The sequence below is a fragment of the Antedon bifida genome, chromosome 11 (assembly GCF_963402885.1).
Source record: "Antedon bifida chromosome 11, ecAntBifi1.1, whole genome shotgun sequence".
Lineage (NCBI taxonomy): Eukaryota > Metazoa > Echinodermata > Crinoidea > Comatulida > Antedonidae > Antedon > Antedon bifida.
Window position 1 is genome coordinate 5,450,637 of NC_136236.1, and position 23,168 is coordinate 5,473,804.

The 23,168-nt window shown below is 34.4% G+C and overlaps 2 protein-coding genes across 6 annotated transcripts in view; both read right to left on the minus strand.

Moving 5' to 3' along the window:
* Nucleotides 1–23,168, minus strand: part of LOC144856385 (caveolin-1-like) — a 237,281-nt gene that overhangs the window by 131,086 nt on the left and 83,027 nt on the right. The window lies entirely within an intron of this gene.
* Nucleotides 1–23,168, minus strand: part of LOC144856347 (pleckstrin homology domain-containing family G member 7-like) — a 115,551-nt gene that overhangs the window by 30,707 nt on the left and 61,676 nt on the right. For 2 of the 5 annotated variants that reach the window (XR_013614916.1, XM_078714332.1), the window contains exons 1-2: nt 18,396–19,212; nt 1,950–2,626 (exon numbers count right to left, since the gene is read on the minus strand). Coding sequence is in view for 4 of the 5 variants with exons in the window: in XM_078714332.1 (XP_078570458.1) it covers nt 1,950–2,626; nt 18,396–18,858 (1,140 nt within the window). In the remaining variant the exon portion in view is untranslated. Of the gene's footprint in view, nt 1–1,949; nt 2,627–8,589; nt 8,683–18,395; nt 19,213–23,168 lie in introns of those variants that run through there. The other 3 variants (XM_078714334.1, XM_078714333.1, XM_078714336.1) reach the window with 3 other exon arrangements.

Below are 23,168 nucleotides of genomic sequence, written 5' to 3' on the forward strand. Positions count from 1 at the left end.
TAGTGTTAGCATTCCTTACTTTGGCCCATTCAGTTGTTTAGTTATTTACCCGGGTAAATTGATTCCCCATCAACCAACTTAAGGGTCTTTCTAGTCCGGCGCCGGCAAATCAAATCATGTGCATAGCCACGTGGAGCGTCGTGAAAACGAAACATTGAAATACCCTTTACCAGGTAAATACTAAGTCTATACCTGTAACTTATTATCGAAAATAACACCAGGAGTTACGTAATTTTTGCGCGCCCTTAATTTTCGTGATTATTGTTGTCCAAATTGCAAAAAGCGCGAAAATGTTGGGATTTACGACAGACTTTCAGAGTTCCATGTATCTTATATTGGAATATGAGGGTTATTTAAATATAAATTAAATCATAATAGGTAAAGAAAATAATTATTTCCAACGATTGCAATTAAATTTCATCGATTTTTCATGTCATCAATCAAGTTTAAGGTAAAGATATTATTATTTAAATTAAAATATGACGTCAGATGACGTCATTTAGTTAAAGTAAAATAATGATATGCAACAGGTAGGTAATTAAAATAAGTTATATTGTTGATTTTACATCAATATTGCATTGACTGATCATAAGCTATATATTTTGAGTTGACTGATGACGTCAGAAATTTGCATTTAAAATAAACGGTACGCAACGTGCTGTCAGATTATAGTAACAAGGTTCATACGGTGTACATACCTTTCGATTACTGTTAGTATAATCTACATAATCTTGCGCGATAATCGTTTGGCTTTTAATCAAGAATATTTGCCCTCGAATTTAATCTTAAAGCGCACGCGAGTAGGCCTATTTGAGGAATCAGTACTTTATGTGTATTAACCCAAAGTGAAATGGACCTCCTACAGTGGAGCTACCAAGGGGTACCTACGGGACCCAAACACGTGTCCCTCAGTGTTGCCCATTCGGTACTAAAGCATAACATGAATGTGTCTTAATAGGGGTGGTCTCAAAAGAGGGGGGGGGGGAGATGACCTGTGTGTCAAAGTGAAATTGCTGAACAGTCAAAGGAACACTTTCGCGACCAAATAGATTGTCCCCTTAATAGAGGTGTACCATAAATAGGGGTTGACTGTGTGTTAAAAATACTTTGCCCCCTTCCGTCATTTCATGGAAAGTATAAAGGGGTGTCCTCTAAATGGGGGATGTCCCAGACGGATTTTACTGTATATGCACTTGTCTGGGAGCTTGTACGAATTGAGTAGTAGACCTGCTCACTTTAATAAATGCATCGTGACAAATCAGTAAAGTTTGCGGAAAGAAATACAGTAGGCCTACATGTGTTTGTACTTCGTTGATTGCCTCGTCATACATACCATACATGTCATAATAAATTATATTTAGTATTTAAGTTAATTTCAGTAGGCCTACTTAGCTCAAACTCATACCCGCCCAACTTGCGTATAACTTTTCAAGCCCCCACACCCTCCTCCAATCTATACAAAATCCTGGGTAAGTCATTGGTCGCATGGATACCACGTGTGATTCGTATGACACACTCGAGAACCGGTTTTTATTTGGAAAACCAGATAGTGTATTCAGGAATTAATGTAAGCCCCGTATTCATTTCTGAACCTCGGCATTGGGTGGTGGTATGGTGGCCAGTTACTTTCCACGACACCTTATACTCCCTAGTATTTTCAACCAGGTACTCATTTACAGCGGAGTAGACTGGGAGTTGTCGAGGATTGAACCCGGATCTCTCTGTATGACAGTCAAGTGTCATACACTCGTGTCATACTCAGGAATTAGAACACTCGAATATCACTTGAAATGTTATCATAACAAGTTTGTAAATTACAATTACGATGAATCAGACTATTATGTGTGTATACATGTTGACAGGTGTGTACATTTAAGTTGTTTAATAGTAGGCCAAATTGCGATTTACAAATTACAATTAAATTGAAATGAGCAACAAGTGTTACTTACCATTATTGGCGACGGACACGGCGATAAAGGTGGTGATACTGTTTCATCCGACCTGTAAATATTAAGTCCATTCTCAGAGCTCGAACCCATCCGTTTTATCATACGACCGGACCGCACTGCCTGCGGTCTGACGGCGTTAAACTGATCCACGTCTGCACCGTACTCAAATCCGTTATGTTCGTGCATGACAAGAAGTCCGTTCTTGCGAATTCGCTCCATATTTCGCCAGCCAGACATGCTTTCAGACGCGTCGCACTGTTCGCACGTCAGAATCGGTTCTGTCTGAACACTTTTCTCAACCATTCTTGACTTTCCGCATTGAGTTGTGACGTCACGCAGCCAAGGAAATCTCGAAGAATTAGTTTCGCCTACGATGTCAAATGCTCCGTAATCCGAATCTATACTACCGCCCTCTCTAGAACTCAAACTTTCCAAAGACACGCTACCGTTGATTGTATTATTGTTTATGGTTGTCATGGTGAATTCAGATTTGGAATGTTTCAAGTGTTCGACAGTGGATAATGATTTGGAGCGAGCATTTCTTTGCAAATGAGAAGGGTAATCATTGGTACCTAATGTATTCGATCTCTGCCTAGTCTCATCTGCCACTGACTTTGCTTTTCGTCTTGTAATAGTTCGACTCCTTTTTCCAGAATGCTTATACTCCGCATAAAATGCTACAAAGAAAATAGAAAATAAATTATATTAATCATCTGAACATAACATTTAATGTGTCCTGTTCTAAATTAACTTATCTTATCCATCCAATTACGCCACATGGCAATTTCATCTGCCGGAATATTTGACAAATGGAATGAACAAAAGTTGTATTATAAATGTCAATACTGTACAAATTACACGTATTAATTACCGATACAATTCGTTGAAAATATTTCATGGAAAAGGAAATTATAAATTTGATAAGTAATACATTTCGCAAAAGCAATTAAGGTATCGACATACGCTTAGCGGCTGCGTCAAAGCCGATCTAAAGCTCTGTCCACACTATCAAACTGATGTGATGTGCCCAAATATCGTAGTGAAAAATCCAAATAATGGTAGTGATATACCCAAATATGGTTGTGATATGACATCATCAAATAAGTACTGAAAATCGGATACTTTGACAGTATCTTACAAACAACTATATATTATTAGTAGGGCCTACTTAATAATGAATTTTCCACCCACAATTATTGATTTAATAGATTGAAATAATAGCGATGTCTGACAGAATAGAAAAAGCAAATAACATATACATTATGCCTAATTGATATTTCTATAAGCCTATAATAAGTTATCTTAAATAAAAAAAAATACAGTAAATATGTTTAGATTACTCTTACGTTTATTTAACAATATTCCACACAATGAATGCACAAGTTATCCGATGCGTTTAAATTGAATTGATGATGTCTGGGGTAGAAGGCTACTAATAAGCACCACAAGCTTGTATTTTACCAATTATCATATTTTTCATGTTGACTCAAAACTGTTAATTAACCCCAAGACAACAATAATTGTCGAGAACTATTAACAATAGCATTCGTTAAGTGTAGGAATGCTCTGAAATTCAATATTACACAGTGCTACAATAAAGAGAAAGGGAAATTGGTTGTTATTGTTTAATTCTTCTCAGGGGAACTAGGCTGTTTTTACTTCGTAAAAAAACTCATTAAATGTTACAACGTAATAGGCCTACGAAAATCAGTTGCTCCTAGCAATCAAAAGTGTTAATTACGCTACATATGCTTAACTATATGGATCCTATTTTTTATTTTAATAGAACAAAACATGAGGCTGGCACTACAATTTCGAGGCCTTTGCAACAACATTCTTAACCCATTATTGTAGCATTACCTGAAGATATCGCAAGGTAGGCCTACACTGATTATAGTTGCACAATACGTCAATGTAGCACAATACATATTTGCACAATAATGTTCTAAATAGACACATTTCACATCGACAGAAGAATTATAATAATTGCTTTCATTTTAAAAATATTTATACAGAGGGGGTGGCTTTTCCAGTTCCCTCACATGGGAGTTGATTTACAGGGACCCTCATAATAATTATCATCAGTACTTTGCTCTAAGTTTGATAACGAGAGATAATTATTTCGGAGGTTGAATACATCACGTATCCTTTCTCCAAATTATTGGTTAACCATTCTCTCAGTAGGATATCACAGTCTGTCCAGAAGGACAACATTTTTATTATCATGTTATTGAACACATTTCACAAAGCGATGTCATAATTCCCTAAACGGTTATTATGTTAAATTATTAAAATTAAAAACATTTTCACATTTTCCCATTTTATGGTGGGATACAATGGTATTACTGTGTTGTTTAATACAATATTCTTTTATTTATTTACAAGGTGAGGTCATATGAGGTCATATGAGGCAGGTGATCCTCTTATGAGATGTGATAATGGTATTTTTATCTGTAGTACAGTATTGACTAGACTTGCCCAATGTTTGTATTTATTGCTTTTTATGTTAGTCCAAACGTCGGCGTTTCGATTTTTGTCTGGAAATCAGCTTAAAAATATTATACGTATGAAACGCCATTGTGCAAAAATAGATATATTTTGCTATTATTTCGAATATATACGGTCTAGCAACTAAACTATGTTGCAAAAAATATTCTAATTTATTTAATCTTTAAAAAAAAATGATGTGCCCATAATTATATGGACATGTCATATCACTATCACATTTAAGCATATCACTATCACATTTGGGTACATCACACTTTTTTGTCATATAAAGTTTGACAGTGTAGACAGAGCTTAAGACGATACGATTAAATCTGTGTCAAATTATGTAAAACATTATACAACTTGAAACTATAAATATACGGTATGGCTTCCGAAAATGTTTACTGTTTTATAGCTAATGGACTGACAAATATCTAAACGAATCTTGGATTTTATAATGACAATTATTTTTTTTATAAAAAATGAAAGTTTGTATTCATTTTCTTAATTATTACAAAATGGGCTTCTCTGAAATCCGGGTTGAACACAATAACACACTTAATGAAACATCCGGGAAATTATCGCGTACCGATACTATTATCACCAAATCATAACTCATCCCATTAATACTATTCTTTTTAAAATTAATAGTGTTAGTTTTACCACCTTTAATACCCCGGATAAGAAAGTAAATGATTTTAAAAAACTGCTTTAAATACAGTAAGCTTGTAAATATTACACCGAAGTCCAACATTCCATTACTTTTAATATAATGCGATTTTCTGAATTCAGATCTATAAGGCCAAAACACAGACGAGCGGAAAACCTCGTGTTTGTCCCCACGTACAGTTTGAATCTGCTCCGCGTTTTGTGTAGTGATCAAATAACATAGATTATAGTCATATAATGTTTGTTTTTCGCTTACTGGTCGGCGCTTACTCTGTGTAAATTGTCCTATCGCTCTCAAAATTTGAATAATTTGCAATGAAAGTTTAGTCTATTTTCTGCTGAACTCTTCCATTACGATGAGTGATCGGTGTCTGGTACCCATTAATACTAATCGACAAAGAACAATAATACAATTCAGCTCACTTAACAAAAATAACTATAATAGACTTACTGTCCTGTGTACAGTATGTATCGAATCATCATTGTATCAAGGGTGTCAATAAACAATCAACGGAATTGAAGCTTGTCGAAAAATGATCATAATTCTTTAAAATATATATATTTAAAACAGTGTTACGTGAGCATTCACCATCAGCAGATTTTCGCACGGTACTTATAGGTTATAGTCAAGACAAAAACAGATTCCCGCCATTTATTGTCTATAGATATAGTACCGTGCGAGTATCCAGTGCAAACCTAACTCTAAACCAACAACCATTCATTGGCTATAATGCCACCCGATTCTACAACTGTCAATAGATAGAGTCTGACTGACTATTGCAAGTCATCTGGTAACGAGTGCTGATAAACGTATAATGCAATGTAAGGTACTGTTAGGCTATAGTCAAGACAAACACAGATTTCTCTGCAGTTTATTGTCTCTATTACAGTATCTCTAAACCAACCATTCATGTATTGGCTATGCCACCCGATTCTACAACTGTCAGTAGATAGAGTCTAACTGACCATTGCAAGTCATATGGAAACGAGCGCTGATGTAAAGGTGTCAGTAGATAGAGTCTAAATGACCATTGCAAGTCATTGGAAACGAGTGCTGATGTAAACGTGTCAGTAGATAGAGTCTAACTGACCACTGCAAGTCATTGGAAATGAGCGCTGATGTAAACGTGTCAATATATAGAGTCTAGCTGACTATTGCAAGTCATCTGGAAAACGAGTGCTGATATAAACGTGTCAGTAGATAGATTCTAACTGACCACTGCAAGTCATTGGAAACGAGTGCTGATATAAACGTATCAGTAGATAGATTCTAACTGACCACTGCAAGTCATTGGAAACGAGTGCTGATATAAACGTGTCAATATATAAAGTCTAACTGACCACTGCAAGTCATTGGAAATGAGCGCTGATGTAAACGTGTCAGTAGATAGAGTCTAACTGATCATTGCAAGTCATATGGAAACGAGCGCTGATGTAAACGTGTCAATATATAGAGTCTAGCTGACTATTGCAAGTCATCTGGAAAACGAGTGCTGATATAAACGTGTCAGTAGATAGATTCTAACTGACCACTGCAAGTCATTGGAAACGAGTGCTGATATAAACGTATCAGTAGATAGAGTCTAACTGACTATTGCAAGTCATCTGGAAAACGAGTGCTGATATAAACGTATCAGTAGATAGATTCTAACTGACCACTGCAAGTCATTGGAAACGAGTGCTGATATAAACGTGTCAATATATAGAGTCTAACTGACCACTGCAAGTCATTGGAAATGAGCGCTGATGTAAACGTGTCAGTAGATAGATTCTAACTGACCACTGCAAGTCATATGGAAACGAGCGCTGATGTAAACGTGTCAGTAAGTAGAGTCTAACTGACCATTGCAAGTCATATGGAAACGAGCGCTGATGTAAACGTGTCAATATATAGAGTCTAGCTGACTATTGCAAGTCATTGGAAACGTGCGCTGATGTAAACGTGTCAATATATAGAGTCTAGCTGACCATTGTAAGTCATATGGAAACGAGCGCTGATGTAAACGTGTCAGTAGATAGAGTCTAACTGACTATTGCAAGTCATTGGAAACGTGCGCTGATGCAAACGTGTCAATATATAGAGTCTAGCTGACTATTGCAAGTCATTGGAAACGTGCGCTGATGTAAACGTGTCAATATATAGAGTCTAGCTGACTATTACAAGTCATATGGAAACGTGCGCTGATGCAAACGTGTCAGTAGATAGATTCTAACTGACCATTGCAAGTCATATGGAAACGAGCGCTGATGTAAACGTGTCAGTAGATAGAGTCTAGCTGACTATTGCAAGTCATTGGAAACGAGCACTGATGTAAACGTGTCAGTAGATAGAGTCTAACTGACCATTGTAAGTCATATGGAAACGAGCGCTGATGTAAACGTGTCAATATATAGAGTCTAGCTGACTATTGTAAGTCATTGGAAACGAGCACTGATGTAAACGTGTCAGAAGATAGAGTCTAACAGACTATTGCAAGTCAAACGAGTGCTGATATAAACGTATAATGCAATGTAATTCGAATGAAAAGTTCACGTACAAGTTCTAATTGAGATTGATCGATTAGAAAGTTGATTAACTTAGTAAATCATGTCGTTAAATTTGAATTCCGAGTGTCTTAATAAGACGACTATGTGTTTTGATTACTAATCGAACTGCTATCCGTGACGACTTCATTGCTATATTATTATGATTTCTTTCTCAAAACATAAATAAATGAATAAATAAATAAAGCCACAAAATGAAAATACAAACAATACAAACAAATATACACATGGGCTCTGCAAAGAGACTTAATATAATGAAACACACACACTTACGAATTAATTAAACATTATTAAAAGATTAAACAAACTAAGATATTGTGTTTTGATTACTAATCGAACTATTCTCCACATGATGACTTACTGTAGACCTACATTATTGCTTTCTTTAAAAAATAAATAAATAGGCATACATTTTGAAAAAGGAAAAAGCCTACGTATTCGATTCAGCAAAAAAAACAAATTATCATGAAACATAAACAATTAGGCCTAATGATTTTTTCCATTAATTATAGCAGATTTTCTATACTGTATCTGGAGTCGTCTATTGTATCAAGGTAATTTCCTTGATAAAGCTTTAAATGTTCGTCATATATATTACCGGTGTATCTATGATCAAATCTCTCAATTATTCCATTTTTAAATATACATCAGGTACAGGTGTGACCCAATTGTTGCATTCTCAAACAAAGAACGAACCAACCCGTTTTACCTTCTCGAATGCATAACGTTTTGTTGAAAATTTTAATCTACTGGAACTTATCTCTGACTCCTGTCACAAAACTCTTCTCTCAAATGTTTGCCATAGATTATGTCTAATGACTTATCGATCACATTGGTACCGATTAGCAGAGTGATTGATCCGATATTGGCAATACGTGGCACCATGATAAACTATAATAACATTTCTAGGCCTGAATAACAATACTCAAATACAACGTACCTAAAGCGAACATCCCTTGAACTGTGAAAACACTGATATATTTCTTGGATAAGCTGCAGAGCTGGCTACTTGGTGTATTAAACACAAATATTTAATGTAATAACGAACTACTTTAGACGAGATAAAGATACAGTGAAACACTATACGAAATGTCACTAATTAATGACACCATCGCGCGATGACAATGGAATGGCCTATTACTGCGCATGTGCTAATTAAACATTGCCAGTTGCGTGTCTGGACAGAACAAATCAATGCCTGATTAAAATATCACCAAATGTTTCGGAGTTGTCACGTTATAAATCATGTCTCTGATGGCCACAGCAATATGAGAAAGGATGAATCAGTCGAGTACTAACCTATGGTAACATTTTAGTCATTACGTCATCCATAACGTGGACATTTATGACGGGTAAAATTAAACATATGATTATCCCCAAGTTATGTTTTGGAATATCAATAAGTTCGATGACACTGCAATCATTATTTTAAACTGAGTTGGTGTCTGGTGCAACAGACCATTCACCTCCCTGAACAGACGGTAGCAGTTTCGTTTCAGAACCATGACGTAATGTGAATGATGCTAGGTAGGCCGTATGAAACTACAAAATGCCACTTAAGTGTTATTTTTAAATATTTTGCAAGAATACTGGTTAAAGGTAATATAATAGCGTAAGGAGTCAACCAACTGTGATTTCGTAAATGTCCAATAAAAAGCAGAATGGAAGATATTCTGTCAGCCTACGTCAGTAAAGAGTCAACTCACTACAATGTGTTTAGAATACAAAGTTTCAAAATGTATGATCCCATAGAAATAATTCTCATAGAATGGCTAAGGGCGCGTTAAAGCTTAGTAATTTACCCCCTTTACCCCAGTAAGGTGGTTACCAACCCACCAAAGTTAGCGATAATTGGTATAAGAAGCCAAGTTAGCAAGTAAGTACATTGACTAAGCACGAACGGTCCTAATTGCACGCCAAAGCAGTGAGAATAAGACACAATAAATGTATTCCCCTTTAAGTGTCCCTTTGTGTCGAGTGCAGCCACCCAACAGTTTTCACTCGTCTGTCCACAACGCCATGGGCTGAATGGACTTGTCGCCTACACCTAGGTGACCCCACTACTCTTCCGAAAGATGTGATGGGTTCTTTAAAGTGCACACGACTCACCTCGACTAAATAATAATACAACTAGAATTTTCGTCACTTTGACAAATTAAAGGTGATCATTTTACTGTATGTTTCAAACCCGACAAAAATATTGGCTTCGAATATATAGTAACTATATTCTTCATTCTTTATTATGAACTACATTAATCACAGTCTCAACTATGGTTTACACTATCACGTGGTTGTTTGTAATTCTCCGATTTATTAGTCATACGACATACGTCATATTAATTATGACCTCGACAGGTCGTTGACATACCCGTAAACATAAACATTAATGTGCAATGTATGGAAGCTTACATTTACTTGATTTGGTAACATTTTAATAGAAATTGTAACCAATCAAATCGATTTATTTGGTCTTTTTGTCAAATAAGTTGAGTAATGTAGGCCTAATTATTATTATTATTGTTTTTCATTTTAAATTTGACAATGAAGAGATATGTATTCAATGACAACAATTGCATCGATTTATCATCGATCGATCAATTGCATTGCATACGAGATCCTTAATTTGATTGATAATACATCATCATAAAATTTATAAACTTTAAATTTCGAAACATTCAAATTGTCATATTAACTAATTAAGCTAACTGATGAGACTTCTTCTTTCTCGGAAAATCCAAGAAAGATTTATTATAATAAATAATATAATAAATGTTTCTTGGATTTTCCAAGAAAGAAGATGAGATCACTAGAGATACAAATAAACCCAATATTACTTTCTTGCTCTGTCTACACTACCAAACTAGTTTGACTTAAAAAGTATGATGTGCCCAAATATGGTAATGATATGCTTAAATATGGTAGTGGTATGACATCATCGTGTCCATATATGGGCACATCACATTTGTCACATAGAGTTTGATAGTGTAGACAGAACTTTAGAAACAAAACCTACATGATCAGTAAGTTGATAAATCATAACTAGCTGTATATAATACTAGTAGGCCTAATTCATACTATTCACGTATTGAAATAGACAGTTCCATCAAGAATGACCGGTCGGTCAACGACACTGTTTACAAGTCACGTGACTGTTTGGATCCGTTTAATTGGAATATTCATTTTTTTTTATGCCTGATCGATTTAACAAGCAACATACTGTACACATAATGTTAAAACATATTCCATGAGAAGTGTATGTGTGTCATATTTATTAACTCAAAATCTAAAGATACAGAAAAGCTACTTCCTAACAATGTCAAAACCTGTCAGAAGCAGGGAGGTACTAAAGGGTAGAGGTATTTGCAATAGTTTAACAACCAATTATGAGATTTGAACAAGGGATGTATTTGCCTTACTATTGAACCATCCGATATGATAGGAATTGTTGGCACCATCGGATGCTACTAATGTTTAGGGTTTGCGCATGTGCAATAGAGATCTATAGAAGTATATTTTGTGTTGGATATGATTCTAGAGATGTCAATAAGCTCAAGTTCATTATGGCTATGCATGATAGGCCTAGATTAAAAACCTCTCGCTCACAACTAACAGGTTAGATGTTATACTACTTAAATACATCGCTAAGACTGCAAAAATATTCGCGAGTGCAAAGGTGGCGATTGATTATTAGGCCTACGGACTACATGAGTTAGACTACCCTTATAGTAGGGTACCCTTACAGCCGGAATTGGACAGGGAGAAGACTAGATAACCACATGATGGTTATGGTATTACTTCTGCTAATGTTCAAAACATCAGCAGAAATAGGAGATTAATAAAGGAAATGTACTCAAATAAACTAAGTATTGTCTGTTCTGTTTAATAAGAGTAGTGATCCTACAAAATGAAATAGAAAACCAACCTTTATTTATAGCCTAATGTATACAGTCTAGGACTGTCAACCTGACCACAGAGGAGATAGGCGCAGCCTACGCCCTTCCTGGAACGTCTATACCTAGCTGTAACTTGTGCATTTGTCTAAACTCAATTGAGACTACAAATCAACTTAAGGTTGACTGAATGACCAATCTAATTTATTGATTTAATATTATGGTCAAACTAAACGTGTCATCACGCGTGTACTAAACAAATGGACAATACAATACGAGCAGCGGATTGAACGAACTATGCAAAATTGATCATTTTTATAAAGGTAATTGCACTGTAAAAAACTGTAATAACTGCAGTTGTATTCAGGACTGAATCCCAGGGTCCCTAAGGGCTGCACAGACGCAAGCCACAGGATTGGTGGAAGAAGATTGTACAATATTCCGCAAAACATTATTAAGAGAGACATGCAGAACCAAGAGTCGTCAGATTTTTAAAAAGCGAACAATATGTTAATTACTCAAAACAGACCAGTCAAATACGCCTAATACATATATTTTATCGCTATGATTTATTAAAATTAACTGTTTACCTTTTTATGTTGATCAATCAGGTAAAAACGCATTATTGTGACTGATGAACACTTGTAGGCCTACCACAGCCTAGGCCTAAGTTGTAAACTACGAACTAAAATGAGATTACCACAGCGAAAACAACTTTAATGGCTGATGTTACAATTTACATGATAACAATAAAACTGTATTGTTTGCCTAGGCCTACGACAACAAATAAGACCGTCTTTTAGCATTGTGTTAAGGATAATGGCCGACAAGTTAACTGTTGTTAATCTATTGATTTTATTTGTCTTTTGAAAAACATTAGAAGACAATAGCTATTGTGAACACAGATCGAAAAGAGTGGAAAGAATTGTTGATGAGGTTTATGTTAGTGCTATTTACATTGTGGCAGAGTGTGAAAAAAAGTAAATTACAGATTATGTTGTTTAATACAGACAAAATGGCATTATTTCCTAATAAACAATGACAGAGGGCGCACTACTTTATATTTAGGTACATGATAAAGATACAGAAACTCGAGATTTTGAGATGTTTTATCGTTAACAATAATGTTTTTTTATTTGAAAATAAATAGGTACGGTTTGTTGGTATATAGATATTTCAACAAAAACAACAACACAAGCAGTACAATAACTGTAAACAGGAATCTGTAGACAGAGATGAAAAGGCTGGAACTGCATCTAGGAAGATACATGAAACCTGACCTAAACTTTCATGATACAGGCACCACATGTGATACACATGAGATGCTGAATTACGGACCTCGCCTTTGACACTGGCCAATTATTGTCATACAGTATGTGGAGATACAGCATTTAAAATCGTCGGGTATATTATTCATAAGGTTTACTGTTTCTAATTTTGTTCTAAGTTTGAGATGATCTGCTCTGTGTTGAGAGAAAAGCAGCACAGTAAATAAACCAAAGTAAAATTTGAATGAATTTGTGATTATTTTAACCATCAAACTACTGTGTCAATAATTATGTAAATAATTGCACATTTTCTAGTCTTCCGTCTTCAATGACACTCAATTTCAGAGTGTGATAATTTATTCGACATAAAATCATAAAATCAAATTCTTACCTCGAGTACACTTTACGTGACAAAACGAAAAGTAAAGCAAGATGTATTATAATAATACATATGTTCACTACTGTTGCTGAATTTCACATATTTGCCGTATTATCTATTTCAGTAAAACGGCTTGGCGTTTTAGAGTTTTCAAAATGTGGCCTACATTATAAAAGTTTAATTGCTAATATTAAAGAGTACATAGCCAACAATTATATATCAAAGTTACACAGTAAAGATAATAACATAAATAATCACATTTATGCTGTTTTTTGTTGTTGCGTATATTCTTTACAGAATGTTGACCTCCCGTCACGCTTCATTGCTTGTCAGAACCGAAAGTTCATTGTTTGTCTACAAAGCATTGGCCTAAGACGACCTAGGCTAAGTCTACGGATTTCGCTCTCTGCGGGTGAAATCAATTATTGCAGGCGACGATTGTACACACTGCAAAGTATGTAGGAGGTAATTTTGTTATCCAATGAGATGCGTTCTAATATAGACATTCGGCTGGTGTATTTAGGGGGCCCTCTGCGTCATCAAAACTACGTTATGCAAGACATAGGCCATAGATCTGTTCGCAGCACTCACTTGCACTTTGCAATGTATAGTATGCATAATAAGCAATTTATATTTTCACCAAAACAAACTTGAATTGAGAAATATAATGGAGAGAGACAGGCATAAATAGCTTGAATGCCTACCTACAAGCGCATTAAAATGAAGTCTCAAAATGGTCTTTATCTGGATAGGTTTAACAACTAGAATATTTATGTTATACATTAGTTTTCGTAAGAGTTGTTACATATTTGTTTATTACACTTGAGAAATGGATAGGCACTGGAGTGGAGTTATTATCATAGATAGTATAAGCTATTTTGCTAAATGACTCCCTTGAAGATGGATTATGTAATACCATAATATCTGTTTGATATTTCTATCTTAGGCGAAAATAAAATTTCCTCACAAAATACATACAATATAATATGTTGATATTATGATAAACAGATCATAATATCTGCATCATAACTAAATTACTGTATTTAAATTAAATACATTTTTATAACCATAAATTAGATTATCATTATACATATTTAAGGATCTCTTCAATCAATCAATAAATAAATGCAGTGGAATTTGTAAACAAATTGAATTATATGGTGGGTTTTTATTTTTATTTTGTGCTAACAAATATATTTTTTTTATTAGTTAGTATTAGTTAGTCATATGTGACTACACTTTCGGTATATTTTAAAAGGAGATATATAATTAAAATAATAACAATAAAATAAAAGGTGCAATTATAAAACTGACAACCGATGTTTCAGGAAAGTATTTTTATTTATCCCATCATTTGTTCTCACGTTTTTTCTAGCGTTGATCGTGTGATAGTGGTTACATAACACATGTATATGTATGTATGTAAAAGATGCATTGCATTGAAAACAGACACGTACATCACGTGATCCAATTAAATAGATGCGTTTTATCTCGAAAAGGTCGAAATGTACAAGTTTGTTTTTGTTTCATGTTGAACATTGTCATTACGAGTCTAAATATGAGCAATTATTCAAATATCCAATAAACATTGATAGATATATAATCTATTTTTTCAATCTTCTTGAAGCGATCAAATCAAGTTGGTTTAGCTTGGATATAAAGACGTGTACACGCTCGGTTAATAGACCATCCGATAATTGGAATTGTGAATACATAGAAAATTCCCTAGATTAAACGTTAACAAATGAAATTACGATTGTGTTGCGAGATGAAACGATTGGCAATGAGGCCAATAACATTGCCTGTATTAATACGCCGATTGTTAAATGCCGATAACCGTAAAGTACAAGTGAGTTGAGACTATAAGGGGCGCTCTCCGCCACAGGTGAAATATAGTTCAGATAACCTAGTTTTGCACGCGCCATTTTGTAACCGCACGCGCCATTATGTAACCAAAATCGGGAGAAATGTTATTAGTTATAAACGGTTATTATATTATGCACAAAAAAAATAAATAAATCAACAAATGAACACACAAAAAAAATTGTTTACGAATTATTAATAAAGTTGCATAAGACTAGAAAATCTGGTAATATAGGTCAAATAAGTTTAACGTAATCATGATATACAATACGCATGTCAAATATCATAGGCCTAATTTGCATTTACTCTACACATTTATAAGTGTATAGGCTACATTATATTATTAAACATAATATTTTCAAAGGAATGGTGTAGGCCTACAGATATAACCAAATATGTACTATACAAACAATCCCTATTAAGAGACAACTTAAGGACCAAGAAAGCGCGCCTTTAATAGAGGTTACCTTGAATTTGGGTGGGTTTCCATTTTTATTTTCTGCGTCCAACCTTTATTTTTTAAACAATATATATGTAATGGTAATATCACATCTTAAATTCCAAAGTGTTATTTTGTATTAAATTACATTTATAAGTAAAATATTTACTTGATCTATATACACACACCGCACACAATCATTTATGAAATAAAATAATATACTATTATTATAATTAGTCCATCAAAAAAGCACTTTAGCAATTTAGAGCTGAATTTTTTTATGAGATCGTATGATTATAAGAGCACACCACGTGATACGAAGCGATCAGATTTTCTTTTTTTTTTCAAATAGCAACCAAGAATCATTCGAAACGATCGAAGAGAAGTTAGCAATTATATGAGCCAAGCACAGGAAAATAGCTCGTAGCGATTGCATAACGGCCCCAGAGATAATACTGCTGAATATAAATAGATAAGCCTAATTATTTACCAGCCTAGAACAAAGCTAAGCTTAGATGATGCAGTATGTACTCACCAACAAGCTTACTAAATCTAAATAATTAGAGAATCCTATAAGTTCAAACCTATTGGTCACTTGTACTTTCTCCACACACTTGATTTTACTGTCACGAAAATCAACATTGTAAGTTAATGAACGTTGAATAGGCCTAAAGCTCTGTCTACACTATCAAACTTTATGTGACGAATAAATGTGATGTGCCCATATATGGAAATGATGATGTCATATCACTACCATATTTGGACATATAACTACCATATTTGGGCACATCATACTTCTTTTGTCAATTAGTTTGACTAAGCACAGTTAAACGTGATATCATGGAGTTACACTTTAGTATTACAAATTCACAAAAAAAAACAAAAAACACATACACATACACACACCATTCGAAACACTTAGTTCATCTTCAATATCCGACAGATGTTCTCTTTATATGGAATTTCTCTAAAGTCTAAACTGATCTTGGTCGTAGTATTAAAAGATATACATATACCACCCCTGCTTCAAATCACTGGAAAGTTTCTCCTCATTGGGAGTGACTCCTAAATAGTTAGCGGTGTTCCAAATGTACACTGTACACTATATACTTTTTTTCCAGTATTACATAAATTATAGTTGTTCGAGGGGCCTACCATAACTAAGTTAAATCGAGCGTGTATATTATATTTCAACAATTATTATGATAATATTGAAAAGATATATAATACCATTTCACGTCACAAGTGAAGAACAAATATAATCATGTTATAGGTGAGTTGGTACATCGCATTACAAACTATTCACTATGGCTAAATAGTGATTCTAACGAAATGACAACCACTTATATAAATGACAGAACTGATCGAACCATAAATGGAAATTGTAACAATTATAATACATTTCAAGTTGTGAAAAGGACAAACATTTAGAACCTAAAGTAAAATGCACATATTTAACATTTTCTTTGAATGCATTGTATTTTGATGTTGATCGTAAAACACTAAACCAAAATAATAAAAGGCATAGGTATATTTCCCAAACGATATGGATTCAGCTACTTTGGTCATTTAGGTCTACTTAGCTCACCTCTGCTTCGGTTGGTGAACAAACTGTATTACCGTTGATAGACCGTAAACCACAGACCCAGAAAGGTAACAGACAAATAAAGAAATAACATTTTGAATAGTGCCTTACACGGCCCATGTTGGTGATATTTTGTAACTAGTATGAAAACATAACTAGACCCAGAGGAGAGACATTAATTTGAAATCAATACCGGGTTACCAATGCACAGTTAAGTGTGTGACCATGGGGGTGGGGCGATTTTGAACTTTTGTAGGCCTTCTGGGCCTTTCTTGAAAATAAAATACAATACTATTTCCTTATGTATGAGTTCGGTTGTTCGTCTAGCCGTTCGTCTAGTTCGTCCTGCCTTCAGCAGGTTAAACTTGTTATGGAAGCGACATATGACTTATAAAAAAGGCCTACTTTATGTTTTTGTTTATTTGAATAAGCCTATAATTATTATTGTAATTAAAGACCTTTGTAGAGTAGTTAAACAATGAAAAAACATTTTGATTTGAGGGGTAGGTTAGATCATGGAGGTATATATACCTCCATGGTTAGATATGATACAGGCGTCACATATACATTACATTAACTTCCCATACGAAGAAACTATAATAGACCTTGATACAATACCAAGAATCGGCTATTATAGGTAGACGACACATGCATTATAAAAGCAAATAATTACACAATGTTAAGTATAGACATAATTATTAAGTATATTTTACGTGCATAATGGTGGGTAAGCGAAGCGTTTAATCGCTGAAATGCATACTAATCCAACGTTAAAAAGAAAGAAAGCCTCGAATACCCATGAATGCTGGTTGCGTGATAGTAAATTCTGTTTACTATTTATTTCTCTTTAATTGCTTACTTGCTCTCTGTAATATTTTTTAGCCAGGTTATAACTCACCCGTGACGTATTGCCAACCAAGCGGGGACGGATGCGTTTACCAATAATATCATAAAGCAGAGAACTGTATACTAATAATAATATACCTTATCGTTTAAATCACCATGGCTCTCCTGAACTTTATTCAAATGCATAGCCTTACGTAATTAAAACCATATTTCAACAGTACTGTATACTAATACAGTCATATTTCGGGGACCCCGGGGGACACCGGGTACACCTTTGGGGAGTAATTAGACCCCGAAATATGACTGTAGTGTTAAGAAATACTAAATTTACCTTCCTTAATTTCACAGAAATGTGTTCCCTAATAGAAATGTCCCCTTAATATATGGTCCCTAAAGAGGGGATCTACCGTATATGCAATTGTTTTCTTAATTTAGTAATTTAGTATTAGTATTGCGTAACATCTACAGCATCTTACCTTCAGAATTATCATCCAATTCTACGTCGTGTGTTAATGAAGTTTGGTTATTTTCCTTGCTATTTTCATCCGCAACAGTTTTTCTATCAAATATCTCCGGTCGTTTTAAAAATAACGACAGTTTCCTCTTAGGCTTGTCTGCCTTCGTGGAAACACTTAATTTTGCCATCATAGTAGATGCATAGTAATGCTCAGGCAATATTTCATTGGTCTCGTCAATGTCTTTATTAATACCTTCCAACGATGACAAACTTGAATGATTTACCTCTTCTTTGCTTTTTGTCGTCGTCTGCGCTTTCAGATACGCAATCGCAGTGGAATATTTCCTTCTTCCGAGTGATCGTCTGCGCTGCTTTGGCGAAGGTGCAGACGAACGTCTGCTGTCGCGATTCACCGCCTTTGCTTTCTTGAAGAGGATTGCTGGGAACGATTTTCGGCGCTCTTCTATATTTTCACTTTCCATATTTCACTTCTGATAGGCCTACTCAACAAGCGAGGGGTGTTTCAATTTTCTTCAACAGTAAATACTTCCCAATCAAAACAAGTCACAGAATCGTTCAATTCCCACCATTTTGAACTAACACCGTCTTCCTATGATTATTAGCAGAACGTAAACTTGTTTGAGGAAATCATTGCTAGCATTCAGGTCCGTTAAGTGCCGCACAAATCCACATAAACGCCTCTGTAAAATCACCTCAATTTATTCACTAACGGTAAAAATAACAGACGTAGAATTCACAACCTCGGGTTATCGAACGCAATTCCTTTTAGCTGGCTTTATGATTTTGGTACTATGAATCCGTTTGTTCAAATACAGACTCACAATTGTTTTTTCTATTTATTCTTCCCTATCTGCTTTTAAAAGCCAAACACACATTTTAACTCGCGGATAATAGAGCATAACTCGTCGGGTGAATAGCCATTGTTCTATTGTTACACAGACGATCTAGATTCCCGTATTCGGATTGAAACCCAGTCTTGCACATCCAAATTAGTGTCACCAAATCAAATGCAGTTATTGTCAGTTTCTTAACAAAAACAATTCAAGAAGCACTTTACTTGAATAAGAAAAACTACTTCATCCATGTTGCATTGTGTTTTCCTGAATCGGACCCTTGGAAATATACCACTTCAGTAAAATCTCTTTTCTGGATTATCCTGCAGGTACGGTGAAAGGTGCTGGACATACGGTCATTAGACATATGTCCGCATATTATATCTTTTGCGATATTTACAAAGATCAGAAATTCCTTTACAAAGATCAGTATAAGGCTTCAGCATTAAGCCCAATTTAATTCAATTAAGAAAAGAAATTTTTGCCGTGTCCGAATTTGTTTGTAAGATGGACTTTTTTTATTTCTAAAAATTATTATATAAACAACTATCAATATTTAATGGGCAGTTTAATAATCATGTACTTTCTGCTGCAAGAAGGTGACAAGCCTCTGTGATAAATATTTGCATTAACAAAATTAAGATTTTATAACTTAAATATCTATTAAATTCAACAAATCGCCAGACATATTCAGTCCTAAAAATGCATGTTTCTTCAAGGAGCATTTTCGCCAGTGTAGCAGCTATGTGATACACTCAATCACCTTATAAATGGTAGCCCAAACGCAACGAAAACGCAATAGTGTACAACAACAAAAACATAGCAAAACGAAATACAAAACTATAGCTAAACGCAATACAAACACATTGAAAAACGTAATACAAAACTATTGCCAAACGCAATACCAAACTACAGAAAAAACGTAATAATACAATTTCCTACTACAAATTCTGATTGATCAGATGATATGACTAATCAAATTATTTTAATGAAAATGTTCCTTGGTCTTTCTTATTGTTAATCAGACCACGTAAAAGTAATACCTGATACAGATTATTGTCTGCTATAAGCTGCTGGCGAACTATAGAACGACAAGGATAAGTTTAGTCAAGTAATTAAGAATATTAGTTTCCTTTAAGATAGGTAATTTTAGTCGATAATGCTGTAAATGATCTAACATCAATGGTTTTTAAAATGAACGATAGCAAGTACGAAATCATTAGTATGGGTTGCTGAGATCGCATAAAAAGTATTGAGTGACAATCACGTGATACATCAATACAATACATCCTTTTTGGTGAAACAGAATCTCGAGAGGTACGATAATTATTGCTTTATGTTATAGAAACCTAACCTTTAACCTTTATGGATCTGTAAATACATTTCACGTAGACTTACTAAAGTATTGCAGACCTAGAGAATTAACCTTTGACATTTATGAGTCTGAACTATGAACAATGGGGTTAACCCGGTAGCATACCATGCATTTACTAGGCCTAGGCCCTTTGTTTGTTTTTAATTAACAACCAGAATCATGATAGGCGTGTCATTGTATGCTAGTAATGTCTTGCTTTTTAAGTATAGGATTTATGTGACCTTAATCTTGCTCACTCACAATAATAATGAAATACAAAAGAACCTCTTCAGAAGAGTCGTTCCTAATAAGACTATCCCCATGAATTTAATATTGTTATTAGGCCTACGTCTTTCTCTGGTTTGTATAACAGGAGAGTGTTCCCCTAATGGTTCTCCCATGGAGCTAATTTTATAGCTCCATGGTTGTCCCGACGGAGGGGTTATGCTGTCAATCACTTAATAATACATTTTTATGTAGGCCTACTGAAAAATGGAAGACAATGCAAACAAATGTAAACACATTAAAAACAATGCAACAAGTTTAAAACAGGGCTACCGTAACTATTACACTAATTATCAAACTAACTATTATTACGATTGGTCTACTAATAAAATATCAATATAAATACAGTATTATGATAAATATTATTGTTTTCTGGATATTATTTTCACTTTTCTTTGTAAAACGTTGAAGGCCTCTTTTATACATAGCTCCAAGGCTATTGTTTTGTCAACATGTGGAAAAAACAAGTGTTTTGTTATTGTATCTAAAAACGTATTGCTGACGATTACACAAACTAAGAAGATGATCTCAATATAACACCTTGAATACATCTACAATTTAGTTGTCTTTGAGGTTGAACTTGGAGTTCATGGGTCAAATTTATCAAAAGTGCTTAGCAGAAAAGTCTACGTTCATAATTTTTGTTTTAAATAAGTGAATTTGTTGAAGTCAATTTTCAAAATAACCTGATGTTTGCGTATTTTTCTTAAATCTTCCAAATGAGGTTTGTTAAGATAAAAAGAACTTATTTAATGAAATGTACTAGCTGTTGTGTTATATTATTTCTTCGGAATGTTTTAGATAAAAAAGGAAAGATTGTGTCAAAATCGGATTAGACACATTTTTACTGCATTTTCTGAAAATATTGACTGGATCATAAGGCTTAACAGCCCTCACTGATTGACCGAAATAAGTGATCACAAATTTACATACTTTGTAGCAACTTATTTTGCCACGGGTGCGCGCTAGACACCGCGAAAAGAAAATATCAACGGTTGTTATTACGGGTCACACCCACTGGTAGCAATTGTTTCTAAAATATAGACAAGTTTTACAAATGGATACACCGAAATAAGAAATAATATTAACACAGAAGGGTGGTCCTCTCAACTACATTTTACAAATTCGTTGATGCGTGGAATATTCGGTTATGGATAGCAGACAAGATGTCTGTGTTGTATGTATATTTCACAGTACGTTTGGCGGGAAGTGTTTGCAGAAGGGGTTTTCAGACGATAATGAATGAACACACCGCGCAGAATATTAAGTGTATTAATATTATTCTAATGCATATATTATTACCATTAGTTACCAATTTGGTCATATATCTGCAACAGGAACATTATTGCATATCAGAGGGGTTTAATAATAATAATAATAATTTATAAAGCGTACATATCCATTAGAAGTGCTCAAGGCGCTACCAAAGTTGACCAGAATGTTATGGCTAAATAAAATTATTGAAATACTAACTAATTAAATATCTTGAAAATGGTCACATGCTAGTATGGGTTCTAATTTTGTTAATATTTCCTAATTACATTAATCGTGCCAGTTTGGTTAAAACATAAAAGAGTGACATTTGTAATTTCACTCATCCCTGGTTCAGGGTATCCTGCGTATTGTTAACGATATTCGTCGAGTGCGTCACGCGAGGATCAGATACTTGTTAATGAAACATCAGGAAACGTTGTTGACTACAACTGGCATGGCACTAAAAGATGCTGTAAATAAATCATTATTTTATTTAATCAGTATAGACCTAGTAGATCGATAAGACCTATTTATCACTAGTTTTTCTTAACTTAAGATTGTTAATATGAACTTAAGATTGTTAATATGTGCTTAAGTTAAAAACTTATAACATACAAAAATATGGTAACCAGTTTAAGGAGTTCTTCATCTTGGCATCATTTCGATGTTTGCTTAAGTTAAGATTGTTAACATGTTCTTAAGTTAAAAACTAACATACGGAAACATGGCAACCGGTTTAAGGAGTTCCTCATCTTGGCATCATTTCGATGTTTGCTTAAGTTAAGATTGTTAACATGCTTAAGTTAAAACTAACATACAGAAATATGGCAACCGATTTAAGAAGTCCCTCATCATTTCGATGTTTGCTTAAGTTAAGATTGTTAACATGTGCTTAAGTAAAAACTAACAAACATGTATATGGCAACCAATTCAAGGAGTACCTCATCTTGGCATCGTTTCGATGTTTGCTTAAGTTAAGATTGTTAATATGCTTAAGTTAAAAACTAACACACATGTATATGGCAACCAATTTAAGGAGTACCTC